The 22,251-nt window shown below is 38.8% G+C and overlaps 1 protein-coding gene across 3 annotated transcripts in view; it reads right to left on the bottom strand.

Moving 5' to 3' along the window:
- LOC127636126 (RNA-binding protein Musashi homolog 2-like) overlaps positions 1–22,251 on the bottom strand; it is a 242,305-nt gene that overhangs the window by 6,810 nt on the left and 213,244 nt on the right. For 2 of the 3 annotated variants that reach the window (XM_052116534.1, XM_052116535.1), the window contains 3 exons: positions 14,058–14,120; positions 6,871–7,050; positions 1,942–2,096 (listed from right to left, as the gene is read on the bottom strand). In XM_052116534.1, coding sequence (XP_051972494.1) covers positions 1,942–2,096; positions 6,871–7,050; positions 14,058–14,120 — 398 coding nt within the window. The remainder of the gene's footprint in view (positions 1–1,941; positions 2,097–6,870; positions 7,051–14,057; positions 14,121–22,251) is intronic. The other variant, XM_052116536.1, reaches the window with a different exon arrangement.

The raw sequence follows: 22,251 nt of genomic DNA, 5'->3' as shown, positions 1-22,251 counted from the left end.
CTCGTGGGTGTTCCTACAGCTGTCATTCTAATGTTATTTGCGGGCTGCACGTCTGGCCATATCTTCAGAAAATCTGATCACAGATTAGACATTTTGCCAGTAAAAATATGATATTACTCTAATTTTACAAGGATTCAGTTTTCTTGTCCCTAAAAATGTACATTCTGCAGGGGAGATGCTCAATGCATCGTATAATTAACAGCGAAAGAAACGCATGTTACGTAATCAGATTACTATTTTCAATAACAAATAAAGTAACACAATATTTTTTATTTTAGACCATAATATCTTTTAAATAAAGAGTTACTTTTTAAAGAAAGTAATGCGTTGCTTTTTTACACCTACTGTCCCTGTATTGTGAGAAATGAGGAGTAAAAGTGTGCAAACTTGGGGGAGGAGACATAGGGCATGATTGGCTTTGTTGTTCTATAGAGTGTGAGGCCAGAGACTATTTAGCAGAGAGAGACACGTCACTTCTATTTAAATGAATGGGAGAAATTGGAACACCCAACCAAGTAGCTCTAGCACCCAACAGTCAATGGATGTAGAAGGATGTCCCTACTTGCAGGGAAAAGAGCCAGTCACCTTTTAGATACAGACATCGCCTGTCAACTAACTCGATAACATGCATTTGCATTTTGTGTTTTAGAGTAATATGAGGTCAACATTCAGTTGAGTGAAACGTGATTGATTCATGTGTTAATACACACTGCATTTAAAAAAAAAAAACTGTAAACACGTTTAGGCCGAGTGATTATAAGACTAGTCTTCCACTGGCCACAACATGATACACAAGGTGAAATACTCGCTCAATTCACTTATGCAGCCAAACTGCTCCGTGTTACAGCTCCCTGTAAGTAGGAGAATGGGATGAGAAAAGTTGAACCTGGATCAGTGACTCCAAGCAACATTCTACATCGATTTTGTACGCAGAAAAAATGTCTTGGTTTCTAAAAAGATTCAACATTTTTGTTTAATCCACCTTTTTCCTGTCCTGTGATGCTTAGCGAGAAGTATGGGCATTACATCCGTTGTCAAGTTAACACAGCAAATAGTCACTTAGTTATCCAATCTCTTAATCCACTAAATGCCTAACCCATTAAACTGTTTAATGTCTCTGCCCCATCGCGACAAATTCAAATAAACCTGCCTTCATTTGATCAGCAGTTGACCCCAAATAAATCTGTCGTGGCTGTCTTGAGTTTGGTCTGAGCAGTGGTGGGCAGAGTTAGTGTAAATAGCCTCTGCCAACAAGATGGGCTATTTGCACTTAGTGTAAATAGACACTCCGATAATTTAATTTCAATTGGGCACCTCATTATACATGCTTTCTCAGTGAAATTAAGATCAGCGCTGACACAGAGCAGCAACCTGATGTCCATGACATCTGCAGACAGAATCCGTGAGCTCCCCGCCAAAAGCCAATTAAAGCAATTTTTGTGCAATGCAGGGCTTTTGTTTGGAGATGGTGTCAAGAGCATCTGCTAGTTACAGGGACATCTGATTTGGACAATTTGCTAATTACCAACCGTGGAAGCTTTTCACTTCTTTTAAACTATTTGTTATGCTTTTATTCCCCAAACAAAACGTCAGTGACAAGGAAAGTGTCAGTCTAACCGAGGCTCATGACTCATCGGTGGGAGAGTAATTTTGAATGTGTAGAATGGAACTAATTCCTCTGATATTCATATTCGGAACATAATTTTTAGGTTGCTGTGCTGACAATCAAATGTTTACAGAAAAGTGAGTCATATCGGATGAAGAGCCAATCAGAATCAGACTTCTCAGCTGGAGGTTGAATATAAATAAAGTTGACAATGGACAAAAAAAACCCCAGACAAACCACAACAAATAGGAAACGGTTCCTTAACTCTTTGGATCTTTTGGTCACTCATCAAGTCTTAAAAAGAGTGAAAAAGGGAATAAGAGAAATATACTCACCGCAATACTATGATTGAACCCAGAGCCCGGCTGGGGGCTGGCAGCACTGATGTAATTTCCCACAGCTGAGTCCTGACTGCTGGGGCCGTACAGGTCTACCACAGGTCCAGGACTGTTGGCACCGGGAAAACCTCCAGGCCGAGGAGGGTTAGCACCTGTAAAGGAGAAACCAAATTTCTGATAAATCAACTTTACTAACATGATTGTTGAGGTTGCAGAGACAGCAACTGTCTAGATTCTACTAGAGAGAGAATATATGTCAATGGACACATGTGGCCTTCATTGTATAAAGTATAAGCAGTGTATAGATAACAATCATATTCTAATAGATAAAACATGCACACAAGCATGCAAAAGAAGCAAACGATAGGGCAGGGAGTATCCAGACTCTCCTACTGTGCTGAGCATGCTATGTGCAGATTTAAAAAGTGTGAAAATGCATGTAAAGATCTAGCTTCCTTCGTGTTTTTCCTTTTTATCTCTTCAAAGTGACAGAATACAGCTGGAATAATAAGGAAAGACACCAAACAACTGAGCATCAGCAACTGCAGGTGTATAAACCTGCAGTAGATAGAGGATAGACAGATCGGTCATGAAATCACATGCATCACAACTTCAAGCCTGTGTCAGATAGTGTTGTCACGGTACCAAAATTTCAGTAGTCGGTACCAATACCAGTGAAATTTCACGGTACTTGATACCATTTTCGGTACCAAAGCAAAACACAAAAACAGGTTACTGAACAACACTCTTTTATTAATAAAGTTAACAAATTAACAGCTGAACTAAGAACAAAAATATACCATTGAGCAACACTTCCAAGTTAAATATATTATTTTTGAATTATAACAAAACTGTACAATGTATGCTTCAAGTATTTTTGAACACTTATATAAGATTTGCTTCAACTTTCATGTTTTTACCAAGTACAAAAAAAACCGAAATAAACAAGAATACTATAGAATGAATAAAAAACTATTTCCAAACTAATGCGCAAAGTGCTCTCATATTAATAATGCTGCATATTGCCAATTTTCTTCACGTTAAGAAATGCACAGTGACATATTATAATTAAATAAGCCGCAAGCCATCGCGTTCTAATCTAGCTGCATTAAGCGTCCACGCTCGAGGGATGAGTGTCCCTGAGGCAGAGTCTCTCTCAGCAGGGTGCAATTTCAATCTCTCCAACTTAGATCGGGACATTTTCTTTTCGACAAGATTAAGTTGAGACTCTACAGCAGCAGCTACTTTGCTTGTCATCATCTTGTGCTTGTTGTGAGCGTTCGAAGGTTCCCGTACCTTCAGAAATTCTGGTATCGTGCTTTTTTTATTTTTTGTTTGAGTACCGACTTGGTACCAGAGTACCAGTATTTTTGACAACACTAGTGTCAGATATGTCTTGTTTTACCCAAACCACTTTACAGATAAATTTTTTGCAATCAGAACCGCTTGAGAGCTCACAGTCAAAACAGGCCTATGTTGTGAAATAGGCCACACAAGTTAAAATATACTTTCTCTGATTCACACACAGCAAAATCTGATAAACCAGCGCTGAATATCCGAATATCCACACTTCTCTATGATATAGTATGACAAAAACAGTATGCAAACGGAGTAGTATGTCAGAATCCACAGTGTTCGTGAAGCAGTAAGCAAGATGTATCCAGATGACCTACTATTTCATGCGTGATTCTGAAATGCGGATTGACTGGAAACTTAACGATCCCACAATCCCTCGGGAGCTGAGGCGCCATCATTTAAAAGAATGCCGGTAAACAGTGAGTCAGAGGGCTCTTCTCAACTAAGTGCTACATATACCAAGAAAATTGTTCCTTGTGCTTAAATGGTGCTTGTTTAACAACACAAGCAGATAATTTTTGCGGTTGTTGTTCTTACGTCATATACAGTATTCGGGGTCACGAGTCAATGCCCATGTCCCCGGATGAAGTATGTCTGAAATCTGTTCATACTACTCACATGCATACCTAAAATAAAGTACTGTACCGTCCTCCAGAGGTCACATTTGTCAGCCCCATACGTCATCGAGGCTGTCTCGTTCCAGAAAAGGGAGTAGGACACTCCGAATGTGACCTTCTTTCATGGAAATTTGGAGGATGTATGAGGTGTATCCTTCATGGGCACTCACAACCCACAATTCTTTGCTTCAATGGAAATGAATATAATTTGTCTAAATAAAATTACACCAATTTGCTCGAAATATGATATTCAAATGCAAGTAATGTTAATTCCCAAGTTGAAGTAACTCAGTAGACAGGAGCGGAGTATATAATATGTATAATTATAGCAATATATGATTAAAATAAAAAAGTATTATAGACCTGTAAAATCTATTTTCTTTTCGCTCTACATCATTATATATCTCCTAAAATGTACCTCATACATTCCCTTCCAAATGGACTTTGTTCCCTTCTCATTCAAAGTGCTCGTGCTGTTAAAGAGTGGCTTTCTGTCATAGCAACCACGTTCTGTTTCCGCTTGTCCTACGTAGGCCATCCTGTTTAAAAGAGGCTTGTTTAAAAGGAGGACGCTCGGTATACAGCAGCCTTCAAAGGATGCGTCCTACCTAGCGCACTGCCATCGAAACGAGACACATCTAAAGTGTCACTCAATAAGATGTCTCCTTGCTGCAGTTTACATAATTTATTATTTTTATTTTTTTGACTGAAATTTAGCTAATTTCTGCTATTTATTACTGTTTTCACTAGGTTAATTTAACTGATGTTACAGCTTACCAAGATTTTACAGCGGTTTTATATTTCTACTGTACTCCTTATTCCATATAATTGTTGGATTCTGTTAAGGTGAATGCCATTTTCTCCCTCTCTCTGCCAAGAAAAGTATTTATGCTCCAAATTAGACCCTGGGGCTAAACCGTAACTGCTATTAGCTTTAATAGCTAAACATGACTTATATTTATTGGCTTTGACTGGTAGCTTAGCAGCACCCATGCTAATTAATCTCACCGGCCTGTGATTACACAGCATGTTTTTAAGACACAGGTGACTCATCTGTCCCACTCCAGCACTGGGTTTTAATCAATGTCACCCTCTACATTCTTCTGTGCTATAACAGTGTTTTTGCTGAGCAGGGACAGATATGCAGACATAACACAAACACAAAGCTACACATCAACATTGCTAATATTGACCCCTGAAAGACCCACAATGTGTTTATGTAGCCACAGCAACAAGCGTACAGAAGACATTTGGACAAATCCTCATATCAAGTTTCACCTGTATTTAATAGAGCTCTACCTTTAAACTCTCTAAACCTACACTAAAAGCAATATTACGGTCATATATTGCAGGACTGGGGTAGATGAGTTTCTGCTTTCAACACAAAAGATAAAACTAAGGGGTGTTTTTTGTTCGCTTGGTGAAAGTTGTCAAAATCTAACAGGAACCATCAGAGAAAAGACTGCCATTGGGAAAAGGGAAAGCCAATATCATTAAAACCTGCAGCAAATCAATGCTTGATCTTATAAACTCACAGACTGATAAACGTGAGACTATTGCAGAAAACTGCTTACTACAGCCAAAGAAAGGATGTCCATTTAGTGATCTAAAAGGGGTCATAACATAACATTTTTATTGTTTGATTTCAAAAGATTAAGAAAAGTTTCTCATTAAATTACTCATAATTTTTCAGAGTTTCTGGTTTGGTGTGTGTACATGAGCAGATACCCTTTGTTCAGAGCTCTCTGCATTAGAATCAGCACAGGTTGGGCTAGGGTCCAAACCTGGATATACATGATCTGGTGTATATCGGGAGGACTATAGACATTTTCTTGTTGGCTGCCAAATGAAATGAGGCAAAAGAAGAAGGACAGAATGAGCCAAATCTCAAAGATCCACGCCACTTGGTCTGGCTCGAGTCTTGTCGCCACAGTGATTAGAACCGTACCGCAGATGGGTGACACAATGCATGACTTCACTTGCTCTTTCAGCAGGCAGCAAGAGAGCAGACTAGAGGGACAAACGACAAGACAATGAGGCTTGACGTGCTTCAGAGGATTCACAGATTCAAACCGCTACTGGAGGGTGGTTTTATATCAGATTTCTCAAATAAAGGCTCAACTTACTAGCACAAAAGCATCTTAACATCAATGGAGGAAAATACTGCAATGACAGTCAACTTCACATTACACTTAACAAAATGTTCGGCAAATTCCATTTTAAAGTGATTATCATTATTACTTACTCTGGAGGGAGAGAGTAATTCAAATGAGTGCTCTTAAAGAGTGCAGGGCATTACTTTATCAAATGTACAGGTTTGGAATACACTACACAAAACTATACGTTACTGCCACTTAAATTTTAATATTTATCTTGAAAGATGGCAATAAAATTAAGAGTTATCATCTTATATGTACTTTACTAATGGCCTTGTAGAAGGGTCATTTGTTAAGGGATTCTATTACTCACCTTCATTTGGAACAAACCTAACACCCTGTCTACAACAGATGTGATTGTCACAGTTAAATGCAACAAAAGCAGGTCACTCCCTTTCTAAACAATGATGCTGTCTTCACTGGATGTGTCTGTTGCATCAAGCCAACAGTAAACGGATGCTCTGTTCTATTTTGTGCTACATGAAAAGCACTTTTGTTAACAAGTGAATCTAGAAATTATCATGCTATCACAGCACGCTCCTGAAACAGGTTTAAATTTAGATATGTTGAATTTATCAGATGTGAAGAAATGAGTGATCTCATTGAAAAAGAAAGGAGATAGATGGACATTCAGCATGCAATGTGACCAAACACTGGGATACTCATACATTTATGTTTTGAGATTGAAAAAAAAAAGAATGTTTGAGAAGGATATTCAATTTTGTAATCCATCACAATGAATGGGACGTGATCAGCGGGTGTTAGAAGCAGAACAGGACAAAATGTACCATACACACCTGAGCTCTTAAAGTGGTCCGGGCTTGGGTGGTGCTGGGAGGGTGAGTTGCAGGTAGAGGTGACGTGCTCGCTTTGCAACATCTGACCTGTATGGGGCCCCAAGGTGGCATAGTCGGCAAAGGAGCAGGGAGCTCCCCGCTGGTCACCGGGCCCAGAATAAAAGTCGTAATCGGGGAACCCTGGGAGATATGTAGAGGTTGGATGTCGTCATTGAAGGAGATGTGCTACTATGATATACCAAGGTTAAGTGACTGATGTGGTGAGATATGGTGGTTTGTTTGACATGAGACTACAATTTATAATGAGGCTGAATGTTGCGCACATACTGTACACACTAACACGGACAAACACAAACAACTGGACAGAAAAGCTTGCAAATGGTTCTTAGTGGTTACCCAAAATGAAGACCACTAAACCAAGCTGACTGTATCTCGATGATTCTAGCAACAACCTGAGAAAAGTAGTGTGAGGTGAGACTCAGTAAACTCTCAGAATGATGGATCTACAAGCAGACAGTATCTGTCCTGAGAAAGCACTTTATCTGAGTTTGAAGAACAGTGATTTAGAATGACATTAAATGTGTTCCATTCTGGTCACATTTCAAGTGGCTTTCTCACCCACACACAACATCATTGATGTTTACAGGCCTTAAACATTAGAACTGGTGAGGGAAGATGGACATCAACACACAAACTATCCCTTTCACCAGGATGGTAGATTATGAACGCCTCAGAGAATGTAATTTGACGGCTCCAACTATGCTGAAATTTATAGCTTATGTTAGCAGGTTTGATATAAAAAGGGCATTGAAATTCTTCTTTGCCCGTTTAGAAGCAGCAGACAATCTAATCAAAAAGAATACCCAGATCCGCTGCATGGAATTTTCATCTTCTATTTCCACACCAAACGCTTGCTTTTCATTGGGGTCTGGGACCTGAACATCACAGCGCTGATTACACACTCAACAGCTGCCAAGAGTAATCAGAAGCTGTAAGTAGTTTCTCTGTCATCAGCTCTGCAAACTTCCCTCACCGTTCACGGTTTGTGGGCAAAACGCCTGCCTGTGAAATGACGCTCAAGCACTTGAGGAATGGCACGACTCCAATACTGCCTCCTTACTGTAATATGTGACTTGACAAATCAAATGATGAAATGTGCAGCTCAAATTATTCCATTTTAATCTCTATCTAAACTGAAGGAATTGTAGGGGTTCATGCATATAATTCAGTTAACACCTAAACCCAGGCAGGGAGAATCTGCTGACTTTTTAATTAGCACTTTATAGACAGATTTTGAAGAAAATCTGGGGAATTCTGCAAAATGCAGATCTGCAAATATTCCTCACTCTCCATCTCTTCCCACCCACCCTGTTGTTGCAGACTAAAATGACTTTCACACTCAATCTCAACTTTCTGTCCTCTATTTACAGGCGAGAAACAAAAACATACTAGCAAAACAATGGCCAGAGACACCCTTTTCTTTTCATAATCCATTTTTTCAATGTGCATTCTAATCTTCAGTCATTCTTGAATTTCAAAGTGGGTCTTGTGCTCCTCACTAATTACACAAGCTTCCGCTGGCTTTTCTGCACTCTGTAATTAGATCTTTAACAACAAACAAGACTCGACCTCTACAAAGGCTCCTCCATTTGTTAAATGGCTTAGTAGGGCACGGGTTGGTGCACACACAAGTTCCCTCCTCCCATGCCGTCTTAGCGGAACCTTGCCACACACATTCCACAAGTCTGAAATTGCCAGGACACCACAATGGTGGCTTCCTGTTCCATCTGCCTAATTCTGTCGATTATAGGATACTGAGAGAGGCAGTACACAAAGCTGGCATTCACACGCACAACGGATGTACACAGCTCCTTTGTTTATGCTGACACAGACAATTAGCCCTCAGCTGCACAAGGTGCTCAATTGGGAAGGTCTTATCTAATAAAGGCAGGGGAAATTACCTTTATTGTTCAGGTAGATTGCCTCTAATGATAGTGCCATCAGTGTAAAAGGATATGAATAAAATGAGGCTGAAAAGAGCTCTTCAGTTGGATGGCAAGACAGCAGAAGCAGCCATCTGGGAGCATGTGGTTGCCTGATTATCTTCCTCTGCTCATTTTCTTTTCAGAGAATACAAATGATTTACTTTCACTTGAGCAAAGGTGAGAAATAGAGAGGGATCAGGCAACATTTTTCTGACATCAAAGTTAGAGAAATAATAGCTTTCCTGTGATCTTTTTAAAACAACACATGTTCAGAATGCATTCAAGAGGCAGCTTGCTAATTAACACCAATCAAACTCTGTGTTTTAGTTGTAAGGACATCTGCTGTAGCGCTTCATCTATAACCATATTCAGGCACATCATGGGCTCTCAGCTTTATGCAAATGAACATGTAAATATTTTGAATATTTATTTATTGCCACATGACCAGGGCAAGTGTAATTTGTTTTGGTAACTTTTACATATGGAGGAAAAGAAAAATTCCATAAAACACTGCCATGAACTTTATTGAACAATAATTTAACCTTGAAGAAACATGGGATTAAGCGCCTTGCTCAAGTGCAGAATGGTGATGTCTTGCTCTGTATGAAGATCGAATGAGAAACCTAAGAGCTACCAACGCTGAGCACTAACTTTTACATCATACCATCCCATGGACAGCATAACGAGTCTGAGAGTCCCAGAGTTGACATACCAGAATAATAACTGAATGGGGGCAATAACTGACAGCAACTACACAAATGCCATTTTAAACAACCATGCATCGGCCCACATTTAGCTCGATACATCTAGGTAAGGAGAACAGTGTGGAAGAAAGTGTGTGTGCATAAGTGATGCCCTCAGGTGTGAACCACTGAAGAAAACTGGAAGAATTCGTCTCCTCTCCCAGATACTGTATTACTGCAGATCATATCTTCAGCCCAATTATTAATATTCCAGCTATCAGTGCGAAACAAAAGACCCCTTCTTCCATTTGTTATTTTTTTTCCTCTCTCTCTGTATTCTAATTGGATGTAATTACTCATCTGCAAAACAAATGAGTGGGTCGGCGTTGCCGTGGTGACCAGATCAGCAGGCCCAGCAGTGCAAATCTTTCGCCGAGCCTCATTTCTGACGATAATTACCCCTCTTTCACTCTTCCAGTCTCACCAACTCTCTCTAGAAGAGCAGAGACAGAGAGGAGGCGACAGTGGAAGTTCTGACTCCACTTATCACAGTTTTGCTCGTTTTCATTCTCAATTTTTTTTCCCTCTCTCCCAGCATGCGGCCATCAGTGGGGTGGCTCTCAATGAGTGGATAACGACTAACGGCTCCCCTCGTTTCCACTTTACCAGATGATAGAAGTGACCTCAAATTGTCTCTCTCACACACTAACTCCAGAGAGGAAATCCACTTGTCAAACAGTCTAAGAGCTTTTGGTCACATTCATGATAAAACACAGGCCAGTGTCTCTCCCACTTACTTGACTGAGCTGGTTTAGAGTGCATCACCGAACACACACACACACACACACACACACACACACAGACACACACACACACACACACACACACACACACACACACACACACACACACAAATACTCTGCTCCCATTGAAATCCCTGGTGGCCATCAGAACAAGCAACTTCATGATGGATGTCAGTAAGTCAATCATATTGGCCCCCAAATTAGATTTGAATTTTATAGCAGCTGTAATTAGCCTCTCCATTTCCGCCTAAGTCTAGTTAAAAGGGGTGAAAAAAAAAACACCCATGCCCGGTGTTAGCTTTCACTTTCCATTTAAAACAGTCATTATTGGCCGAACGGCTGGCTAATTAACGTCACTAGACCTCTCTTTCAGTAAGTTCTGACATTTAATAAATAATACATATTTAATGTCTTGTCATTTTGGTGCTCAGAAAGGCTTTGCTAATGAATTATAACACGTGATTTATTTTGGCATTTTCTGGCATATACTCAGGTCTCTTTGCTTTTATCTTGTTGAATGCCAAAGTATCTCCAGAAATCAAGGGCAGTAGGTCTGAATTAGTGACAGCTCAGTTACAATGCTTTTGACACTGACTGTTATGATCTGTAGATGCACACAACAGGAAGAGGCTCAGAATGTTTTAAATATAAAAAAAGCTGAGATCTGACAAAGATTCTAAAGTTTTCTTTATAATTGAGGAAAAAAGGCCCTCCTTCCCCACTGTCCAAAGCCTCTTTACATTGGATTTTTGAAAAGCAATTTATTTGTGTTATTAGTTTGAGTACCATCATAAGTATTTGTGCCAGCTGTTTACCACTGCAGCTAGGGAATGTCTGATGTCACGACTCGTGTCTGCACCAAAAATTCTTAAAATCTTTTTCAGAGTAGTACCATATTAAATTTTTTATGTGGATGAAAACACAACAGCCTGTTTTCATTCCCGTCAAAAAAAAATCAAATATGGCGCTACTCTACATAAGATCACTGTGAAAACAACCCCTAGATTCACAGTGGTTTTCCCATTGTGCTCAGCTGTGGGGATCTGATCAGTGTGACTAATAAGATGGGGGGGGACTCACTACTGTAACCTTAGGTGCATTATTTATTTTATTTTGCAGGAGGCCTTGGGAAACCAGAGCCTATAGGGGCCAAAGAGCCAGTTTTATCTTACCTCTAAAACATGAGCCAAAAAAAAACCTTTCCGCAGACATGCTTTTCAAGGCTTGAAAAGCTTGTTGGGATGAAATGGATAATGATCTCAGATAATGTGAGGTATTTTGCCAAACAGGAGTATATTCATGCCCAGGCTGGCGGGGGGCAGCTCACCGCAGCAGAGCGGAACGCAACAGCATAGCTCTCATCTGTTTACTAAGATCCAAACAAATTGTGCAGAAAACTGGGACTGGAGGAAGAGGAGAATAACAGAGATGGTTTCCAAAGAGCGTTACTCACTGAAAACATGCTGTATCTCTACCATGCTTCAATTTGTTAATTATAACGAACGTACCTGACCCCATTTGTTGATTTGTTTCTCAGTACTGAGTGTCGTGTGAAAAACTCGAAGACCAGCAGATTTAGTAGGACACTGGGGTTAAACGCATCAACTGCTGGCCATTGAAAACCCCTGACAAAGGATTACTTATTCAAGATAACACAGCACAGCAATGTTGAACCTTTTGCAGACTCCCACAATACACCAGGGTACAGGAAACTGCCTCCACTGCACTCCATTTACTGAGCAAACTCATCCCTTTTCACTGATCTGTTAGCATCTTACGCCAACTACCAATTCACCAGGGAAAGAGTAGATAAAGACAGACAAAAATAGAAGATGTGCAGATGAAGGAGAGACTGAACATGGTAAGGTAAATCAAAAGAGAAAGACATGAGTCCTTCCTGCCTTAATGATCATGGATGGATTGATCCGCATACAGCAACCTCATGGAAAAACAAGAAATATCCCTGGCTCCACCTCTGAGAGACCAGCTCATTGCTCTAAAAAGGACAGAGAGATCCAGAGGGAGATGTCTCAGCAAAGAAGGAAAGGACAATGCACATCAGTTGGACACACACGCTGCAGGTTTGTGCACCTGGGAGATCAGCTTCCAGAAGGCTGGGCGCCTCCCATGTCTCCTGTCTCTCTGTTAGCTCCAGGGAGACAGACCTGCATCTGAATCACTAAAACTCTCCTTACCACAGAAAACAGTAGGGGGGAAAAACTCCAACTAGAGTCAAGTCACTTAGATGTTTAATCATTAATTAGTGGTATCTAGTGCCATGACATTGTTTATTCACACAATGCACTGCTTGTGTATGTTAATGTCAGCCACCAAAACACACACACACACACACACACACACTCCTCCTCCTCCTCAACACTTTCCTGTAACTTTTAACTGTCTTGTCTAATGATAGCAATACAACTTATATAATATATTATCTGCAAATATGTAGATATTTTGTTTTAAAAAAAAAAACTGAATTTCTTTCAAAGATTTACTTCACTAACCTCACAAAACATGCGCAAATCCAGCAATTTCTTCTTGTGAAGTGCATAATCCTGTGGAGCGCTCATATTTCTTCCTCTGAAGCATGTATTATATCAGTCAGGATCTAAACTGTGTACGTCTGGCTCACGAATGATGTGTGACGGTCAGTCTGACACTCAGAGAAGGCTATCCTGGCTGTGTCATGGTGAAAGCAAAGTGCTGCAGGTTCACTCCTTCACACAGTTCCAAAAGTCTGTACCTCTAAAATGTATTATACAAATCTAAAAGTTCACACAGTGGGCCTATCACAGAAAAGGAGGCAATGTCAGCGTTTCACCAGACTTACAATGAGGAAAATTGTAAACTGTCAAATACACACCACGCTTTCATTTTTCCGTCAAAATAAAAGCTACAGGAGGTAAAGTAAATATGACAGAAATATGTTGCATAAAACAAATCTAATCCTCAAATAATGAGCTTATAATCAAACAGTATTATATTATAATAATAATCTTCACTGGGTCCCACGTTAAGAATTCAGTATTATAACAACATTAAACTGACTTCAAAGAAGTGAGTTAAGTTGTACTTTTTGCAAAAAACAAAACAAAACAAAAAAACATTTTAATAAAAATATAAGTTGGTAAATAATGTTCAAATGGTGAAAAACTGCCATATATGGCTTCAATGTTTTTAACTAGATTTTTATCACATTCATTTAACATTTAAAATATATTCAAAAGGCTGAAAAATTGGGAAATATAATTTTTGTAGCCATATCGCCCAGCCTTACATGACTAAGCAAACCAGGAGAAGCTGCTATCTACCATCTATTTAAATCATTAATATTTATTTTAAATTTTAATAAAGGTGAAGTTGAGTGAAATTGAGTACAAGTAATGATAAATAAAAGTTAATAGAATTTTTAGCAATTTTCCGTACATGTCATTTACTATTATATTCAATTATGTGATATCATATTTATCGGCATTTCATGAGTCTCTCAAGATATTGGCATTGGCCATTAAAAGAGCATGATGAGTGAACATACACTATGAAGAATGTAGACATTTATAAAGGACAGATGGTGAGTGTGTGCGCATGTTTTTGAAGTGGTCGGCTGGGGAGAGCAGTGGCCACTCAGAACACAGGTGGTAAAGAGTTTTTACCTGGCCCTGCGTTCTGTGGGTACGCCATGTAGCCGCCTCTTCCCCGGGTTGCCCTACCTGAACCTCGTGCCGCTGCCACTGCTGCTGCTGCCACGGGTCCGTACGCTGTTGCTGGGAAACCTGCCGATAGAGGAAAAAGGATGATTTACTGGAGCTCTTCATCTCAATAACATTTACAGCCATATGACCATAGCACAGCTGCAGGGAACAAATCCATTCAGACTAAAGCAACACACACAAGGGACAAGCTACATCATCTTTCAAATAATTAAATATAAATCTAAAGATCTTAAAAATAATTACTCATATAAAATCACTTAGAGCATCTGGCAAGACATATTTATTGAGATAGCTGGCCTACAGCACTCTCTATCTTTCTTTCTCAACACCATAATCACACGCAGCACAGGAACATGTAGGGACCGTTGGCTTGCTTTTTTTTTTTCATACACAGGAAAATGACTGCAGACTAAAGTTCAGTTGAGCTCACTTTCACAAAAGTCTTTCACAATACCGCTTTAAATGTGAGGCAGGCAGCATTGATTTCTCAGTATTTGTAAAAGCTATCACTCCACTAGGAAGAAAATGTACTTGTTTGCCTGAATAGGAGATAGAAATCATATGATTTAAAGGAATAGTTCAACCATCTGTTTGGATGAATGATAGCCTCACTTTCATTGAATGGGAAAAAGATACAATGAAAATGACTGAGGCTAAAATCTTCTTTTCTGTTCTATGCAAGAAAAAATGTAAAATAGGTTTGGAACAATGAGGGTGAGCAAATTAAGACTTAGATGAAAATTAAGGGTAAAATATCCCTTTAATACACATGGTGCCTGTCCACTCTCATGAGTTAGTAGAGTTGATGGCTAATATCAGATATAGCCTGATTCATGAGTGTGATTATTAGTATGGTGGATATACAGTATGGCTTCAGCGAACCAGGTAGTAAAAACATCCTGGAGGATAGGGGCATCTCAGTGACTCTCTATGGCAGAGCTCAGAGCAGTGGATTGGTGGATTAATTGCTTGTAATGGAGTGCCTATTATCACACTGAAAACCATTAAAGGACATGTGGCTCTCTTTAAGGTCCATAATGGTAGGTAGTAATATGTGTGTGTGTGTGTGTGTGTGTGTGTGTGTGTGTGTGTGTGTGTGTGTGTGTGTGTGTGTGAGACTCATTTCAGTGAGCAGCTTATGCAAGCAGTGACTAGCTCTTCCATACTGCTCATCTTAATGTGCTTCATGTGTGTAAATGAAAATTCATCAGTTGGGAGTCAATGACTTTTATGCAACTAAATACTGAACGACTACACAAAAGACAAATGCAAACTCAATTGCATGACATTGTGATTCACAGCATGCAATATGTTCGTGGTAAACCACGGCCACTGAAGAATCTACATATTTAACAACAGCAGTGATTTTACAGTGTTCAAACAATATAATCAAACATAATCATCATTATTGTGGAAGCCAATTAAAGAAATCCACTAGGCCAGAATATCTCTGTTCTATTATTCCATAACAAACTTAATTATAATCTTGGCACCTTAATGAAGGCATATATCTGCCTTTGACTGCTGCTCATCAGAGCAATAAAGACTTGAAAGACCCATCTACAGCATATTGGTACTCTGCCTTTTAACCTATATTTCTGGGGGTGTCTTGGTAACCCAATGTTTGTAGGTTAAAACCCCAGATGGGGTGATCTATGATCACCATTATACCCTTGAGCAAGGCAGTTAACCCTTGGTTACTCAAGAGGGACTGTCCCTCTATTACACCGTTTCCTAACAAGGCAAGACACAACAAAGTATCAAGCAGTAAATCAAATCTCATCTAAATATTTTGACTTTATTTAATGTTATAGGTGTTTGTGAAAAAGTGCTCATTCTAGAACAAATTCTTACTTCGTATCATCAAACAGCCAATGAAAAGAGGCTTAAGGAAAAAAATAAAACAGGTACAGATGAAGGATGGTTACTGTTAATCCCGAACCTCTGTGGTCTCTGTGGTTCAAATTACGCATGTCATTTCCTGTTTCTTTCCTCAGCTCATTAATCTCTTCACAAAACACAAATCAGTATGCTAATGCTAATAGTGGTCACACGTCCTTGCCTCTCTTTCGTGTTGCTCACTCTTGCAGAGCAGAAGTGTCCTTCACCAAAGTGTCACAAGTCATTTGTTCCCCCCACCTCCACCCTTTACTCTGCACAGCATCGTCTGTCCCCCAGTGGTCTCTCCCTGCTCCAAAGTTAGTTCAGGAACAAAGTTCTTGCAAGAGATTAATTTTGGAGGATTAGTTGGGTTAATTATTAGATCTCTGAGGCTCATTGTTTGGTGTTTCCGCCGTGAGAGGCTGCTTGAGAGAAGCGCTGCAGCATTAAATCAATTTCATGGGCTTTTCATTACAGAGATAACACCAATATTTAGCATTCAGTTTCATGGCGTTATTTGAATCTGCTCCAGCGAATGGACTGATGGGAGAGAAAAACCCAGCTGAGAGGGCACAAGGACACAGTGCTCTCCCTGCTGCTGCCTAAACCCCCAGAGCACCGTAAAACTGCACACATGGACCCGGAGGGACCCAGAAGGGTTCAAAGAGGCTGAATTGTTTTACTCTGTGATGAGAGAGGAAGAGGGTCATGGACAGGAGGAAGAATGATGACATTTAATATCCAACATGAGGCCTGGGGAACATCAACCGCTGCATATGACAAATTTATGCTTTCTAAGACCGGTTTCTTTTTGTTTGTGAACTCCCAGGTGAATGTGAATATTTTTCAATGTTTTATATTACATATTTTCTATATTTTTCAATGGGATAGTCTGTAAACTTTTCTATTCTTCTTTCATTTATGCTGTTCATCTGTCCTTCCGTAATAAACAGCAGATTGCAGAGCAGTGAGGGAGTTGGAAAGAAAGCTTGTTCTTTGGTCAGACTGGGCTCGAGCACTTTAGGAAAAGGTACTAAAATTAACCATACGTCCTAAAATCAGTACCTAAAAACATCTCATATGAGTTCAAACACAGTGTTTGATTCCTATCAAGCAACAAGGAGCTTTGAAATGACAAAATTTGTTCTATCATCTTTCTCTCATTGCTCACTTTGACAATGAAAATAAAAACAATGGGGAAAAAAAATCAAACAGCTCTCTTCATCTGTGCAGTGTGTGACCTGTTTTTACTGTTCATCTGAAAAAGTGCTCCTCTTTTGTAGTTTTACAGAAACCTTTTCATGACATATCAAAAATGGAATTAAGGTAGCTGTCGACACAGTAGGTGGCATCTAAAACAACATGTGCATGAGTGACCATGTGTTTTGGCATGTTTGTGGCCTGCAAGGAATTAGGTCTGGGCGATATATAGAATATTAATGATATAATCAAGATAATTTTGCTGACGATGTAAAATTTCCAATATCGTGATGATTTTAATGTGCTTTAATTTGTCCATTAAGTTTCACAAAGAGCACATCAGTAGACTAATTTCACAATCCTTCAGGGCTGCACATTTAATCAAAATAACATCAAAATGGCGAGTTGGTCATATGTGATTATTAATCCACAAAAGGCTGTGATTTAAAGACTGATAAAGATGGTCTGTGTGTGATTCAGAATAAATCTGCGTGCACGTGCATGGCAGCGCTCTCAGATCACTTCACGTGCATTGTGAAAACACAGTAATGCAGGTTCAAGCATTTGTGCAATTCCAAACATTAGTAACTGCTACAAGATATTATATAATTCTACTGTACAAACGCGGCATCATATAACAGAGGAGGAGATGTGGAACAGCGTTTCAGGAAATGCGGAACATTGTAAATGGTCAAATACAATTAGCCTTTTCTAAAAAGAGCCTTTTATATAAAAGCACCTTGTGAAGTTGAAGTGAATACGAAAGAACATTTGCTGTCAAAATAAAAGCCCAAGTTGGAGGTGAAGTAATTAAATTACTTTTGTATAACGCAAATCTAAATCAGAATAATAATAATTCAGAATTATATTATAATAATAACACCTGACGTGTCCCACAGTAATAATTTTGTATTATGCGATGTTCAACTGGGGTTTCAAAAATAAGTCAGTGAAGTAACTTTGCACACCTTGTTCATTCACAAAAATGTATTAGTAAAAAATATTTGAATAATAATTTTAAATAATTCATATTTAAACTTATGCTTTTTATTAAGATAAAATGTATCATTTGAAATGAAATATAGTTATAAAGTGCATATATATGAAAAATATTGAATTTCATTCTCCCTTGTATATTTTTAAATATATATTTTTTAATGTCTTTAAAATATTGAATCTACTTGGCCTCAATGGCTGTTTGGATGAAATGATGGTTCATCTGATTAAAAATAACCAAAACATTTTAGAGCAAATACATAATTATTGAGATATAGATTAGATTGAGAATATCATCAATAGGCTAAACAATATTGAGATATATTTTTATTAAGACATCGTCCAGCCCTACAAGGAATATTATGCATATTTGTAGCACGGTGCCCGTGAATCCAAACTAAAATCGAGCTTCATACTTGCATGGTTTTGCCCAGAATAAAACTATTTGGTGCACTGGATCTTCATTATGTGAGTCTTCTGCCATTTGATTAGGGGACGAAAAGTAATTTCGCCTGGCAGATTGAAGGGCTCAATCTTTTTTTAGCCCTTTCATACACCATTAAACTTAACGATGAAGACAGGAGTACAAATCTCCAGACAGATCCCTGTATATCACAAAACCCCTCAAACATCACCAACCAACTGCAAGCTTCACCCTACAGCATAATGAGGGATGATTTTATGGGCAGGAGGACAGCCGTGACCGTGCAACCCCAAAAAGTCTACGATCTCACTAGAGAAAGGTAAAGCACTAAAATCTGCAGCATTAGTTCAGTTCTGGACACATATGGGCCGTGAATCAGGTGTGTAAGCTTGTGTGTAATGGAGAGAAGTATAGTTTCGCTTCTATGGCGTAGTTACAGCTCTGAAGCAGATGTCACGGAATTGACACTTGTTTCCTACCACTCATCAAATCGTTAAACAAAACCATCTCTCTGCTTCCCTTGACAGATTGGGCCCTTGTGTGTCGTAGAGCGAACAAGCCGCCCAAACTTTGTTGTCAAAAATATATCATTCCTCACCCATCCACAAAAGAGACAAAGCGCTTGGCCTGTTTCTAATGTAAGTTTTTTCAGGTTGATGATCTCCTTCGACCTCTCCGTCCATCCTTCAGTGACTATTTTAGATGTGTGTACTATAGCTCAAGATCACTTCCCAAGAAATAAAAGAAAAGAAAAAACTTCTTAATCAAAACACCTGCTATCTTGGGAATGGAATACTAGCATGCTGCCTTGTCTCTGCTTTGCAGCATATACTATATACAGCTTTTCACAGTTTATATCGCTTTCAGTTCATGAGTAACATTTGAATTTTAAGGTCATTGTAAGGCATTCTGGGATACAATATTCCAAAGAGTGTGCTCTGGCCATATACTGCACTTTTTGGCAAATGTAGTACATCATTTTGTCATTCCATGCATACAGAACTCACATACTGTGCACAGTGCAGCCCTACATACCGCACACTGTTTTCTTTCTAAAAACAGTAGGTAGCATGCCATTCTGAACATTCCAATATGATGGGATTTTTATGGGAAATATCTCAGAATCCCTCTTTGTATAATTTCACATTTACTTCCATAGATACATAAAAGAACTGAATAAGGCTGAATATGACAGAACTAGGGCTGGGTATCGTTCAAAAAAATTTGATATCGATACCAATATCTTGACTTCGATTCCTAAACGATACTTTTTCGATACCAATTTTATGAAATCTGTTTTAACAAGATTAGAAACATTACCTAAAAAAAACATTGGTTTTATTTTTTCAGTTTGTTGACTTTTTTTATAGACTCAAAGACTCATCTCCTGAGCCTTCCAGTCTCCTCATGTCAGGGTCGGCAGGGGCAGAGGCTATAACATTAATGAGAAGAGGGGAAAAAAAAACAAGAAAGCTTATCTGTCAATTCAGCCAACCCTAAGGATAAGTATGGTTTAACAAGATAACTAATTTAATGTGAGTTAAACTTGATCAGGTACTGTCAACCTTATAGCATTTTTAGCATCGATTTAGCTAGCTATCTATTGCCATACATCCAAACAATATCTAACATTATGCGCTGTTGGCACTGAGCCTGGTGAAATGTAGCCACACTTTGGATCTTTTCCACATCTTTTCCATCTATGGGGGTTGAGACACATACAAACTACAGCCTCATGTGAGCCGCGTCTCTGGGCGTAACCAGCGTAAACCAGTGTTTTTCCTTGATCCCTAAACAGCCAATCACCGGCACTTTTAGATTTGGGCAAATCTATCATGCTACATGCTTATCATTGACGTTGACGAGATTAAGCCCTTAGGTATCGAAATTTGGTACCGAACGATAATTTTTTGATACTCGATAGTAATGACGCAAATAAGGCTTGATTTAGAGTCATCATTGGTATAGATCCTGACGTTTGATCCACTGAGCTCAGGGTGTCAGCAGAAAGAACTCCACCCTCTTAATGAGCAGCCTGTCTCGTTAGCTAGAAGCACTTTGCATTAATTAGCCTGGCCACCTCATTATTACCCATGTAAACACTTCTAATTTGTTATGCATTTTAATGGACTTTACCAAACACTTAGGAAACACCTTTAGGCTTTGGAAAAAACTAAGATATCAAGACTGCTTGGACATAACTGGAAGACGTTGACACCTTATGCATCTTAGCTGTTTTTTAAAGATGTGTTCTGGGTTCAATAATAGTTGAACTCAATTAATAGCATGTGTGGTATAATGTTGATTACCACAAAAATAATTTTTACATCTCTCATAGAATAGAATCCTTTATTTTGGTCACACATTATACACACAGTTTTTTTTTGCATATATACAGTGAAATTTATTAGTTTTCACATATCCCAGCTAAGCTGGGGTCAGAGTGCAGGGTCAGCCATGATACGGCGCCCCTGGAGCAGATAGGGTTAAGGGCCTTGCTCAAGGGCCCAACAGTGGCATCTTGGTGGTGCTGGGGCTTGAACCCCCAACCTTCTGGTCAGTAACCCTGAGCCTCAACCACTGCCCCCAAAAACCACCACTGCCCCCAAAAACCACCACTGCCCTCATTTAATAATAATAATAATAATAATAATAATAATAATAATAATAATAATAATAATAAAACATGCAAAAAATAAAATAAAAAAATAGCTGTTACAGTAAGGTAAAATGTACATGAATGGAGCCAGTCAATAAACAATAAAATAATGATCGTTTCAAAAGCATAGCTTAGCCACAAGATGTAAACATACATGTTAAAATGATTTAAGTGTCAAATTGATTTAAGTGTGATAAAATCACTTTTAAACTAATCTATTTAAATTTATTCATGATATTTTAACCTTGCTCTGAGGTTAAGCGATACAATAAGCCCCTTTAGAAGTCACAAGTCATTGTGATTTAGTATTTAATTGCATAATTCCCAGTAAAGCACTACATTACCCACAATTCTGAGGTGGGATTCACCAATCAGAGAAGCTACCATGGAGACATTTTTGCAAATGAATATTTTACAATTAGTAAATAGTTTTTTGCATCAAAACACAAGTTCATTCAACTGATTTTGGTCTGAACAATATGGACACGTTAGGCAATTTTATATTTACTTTTCTTATTCTAAACAACCATACAAAAACAGGATGAGTGTGTAATCTTGAGGTCATCATTATGTGTGTGCATAAATAACCATAAACTCTGCAATCAAAATGCAACGCACAGACAAGATGAGAAAATGACAAGATGAAGAGCATTAAAAAAAGAAGAGGGGCACAACGGCTCTCCAAAACTCTCCTTCCAGATGGCTGATTTCCATAATGACAGCAGAGAGGATGAGAGTGAGATCACCAGATTTTGTCAGTGGCTCCATTCATGCTCTCAGAAGGATTCAGACCGACTTCATGTGTGTCGGATTGAGAATTACTGACTTTAAGATCTATGTGTGTGAGTCGCTAACCACTGCACTGTTTCAGTGTTTATATCTAGTTAAGAAGGAAGACTAGGGCAGCTATACAATTTTTATTAACGTTTGGCCTCATAACTCAAACACTCCTGAAAATCTACCTGACATTTTTAGGTATGTGAAACATACACATGCGGCAACAATAATAGTACCTACTTTAATAAAAGGAT

This window comes from Xyrauchen texanus, chromosome 43, assembly GCF_025860055.1.
Source record: "Xyrauchen texanus isolate HMW12.3.18 chromosome 43, RBS_HiC_50CHRs, whole genome shotgun sequence".
NCBI classification, from domain to species: domain Eukaryota; kingdom Metazoa; phylum Chordata; class Actinopteri; order Cypriniformes; family Catostomidae; genus Xyrauchen; species Xyrauchen texanus.
Note: the sequence above shows the minus strand (reverse complement) of the source record. Positions and strands in the feature narration are given on the sequence as shown.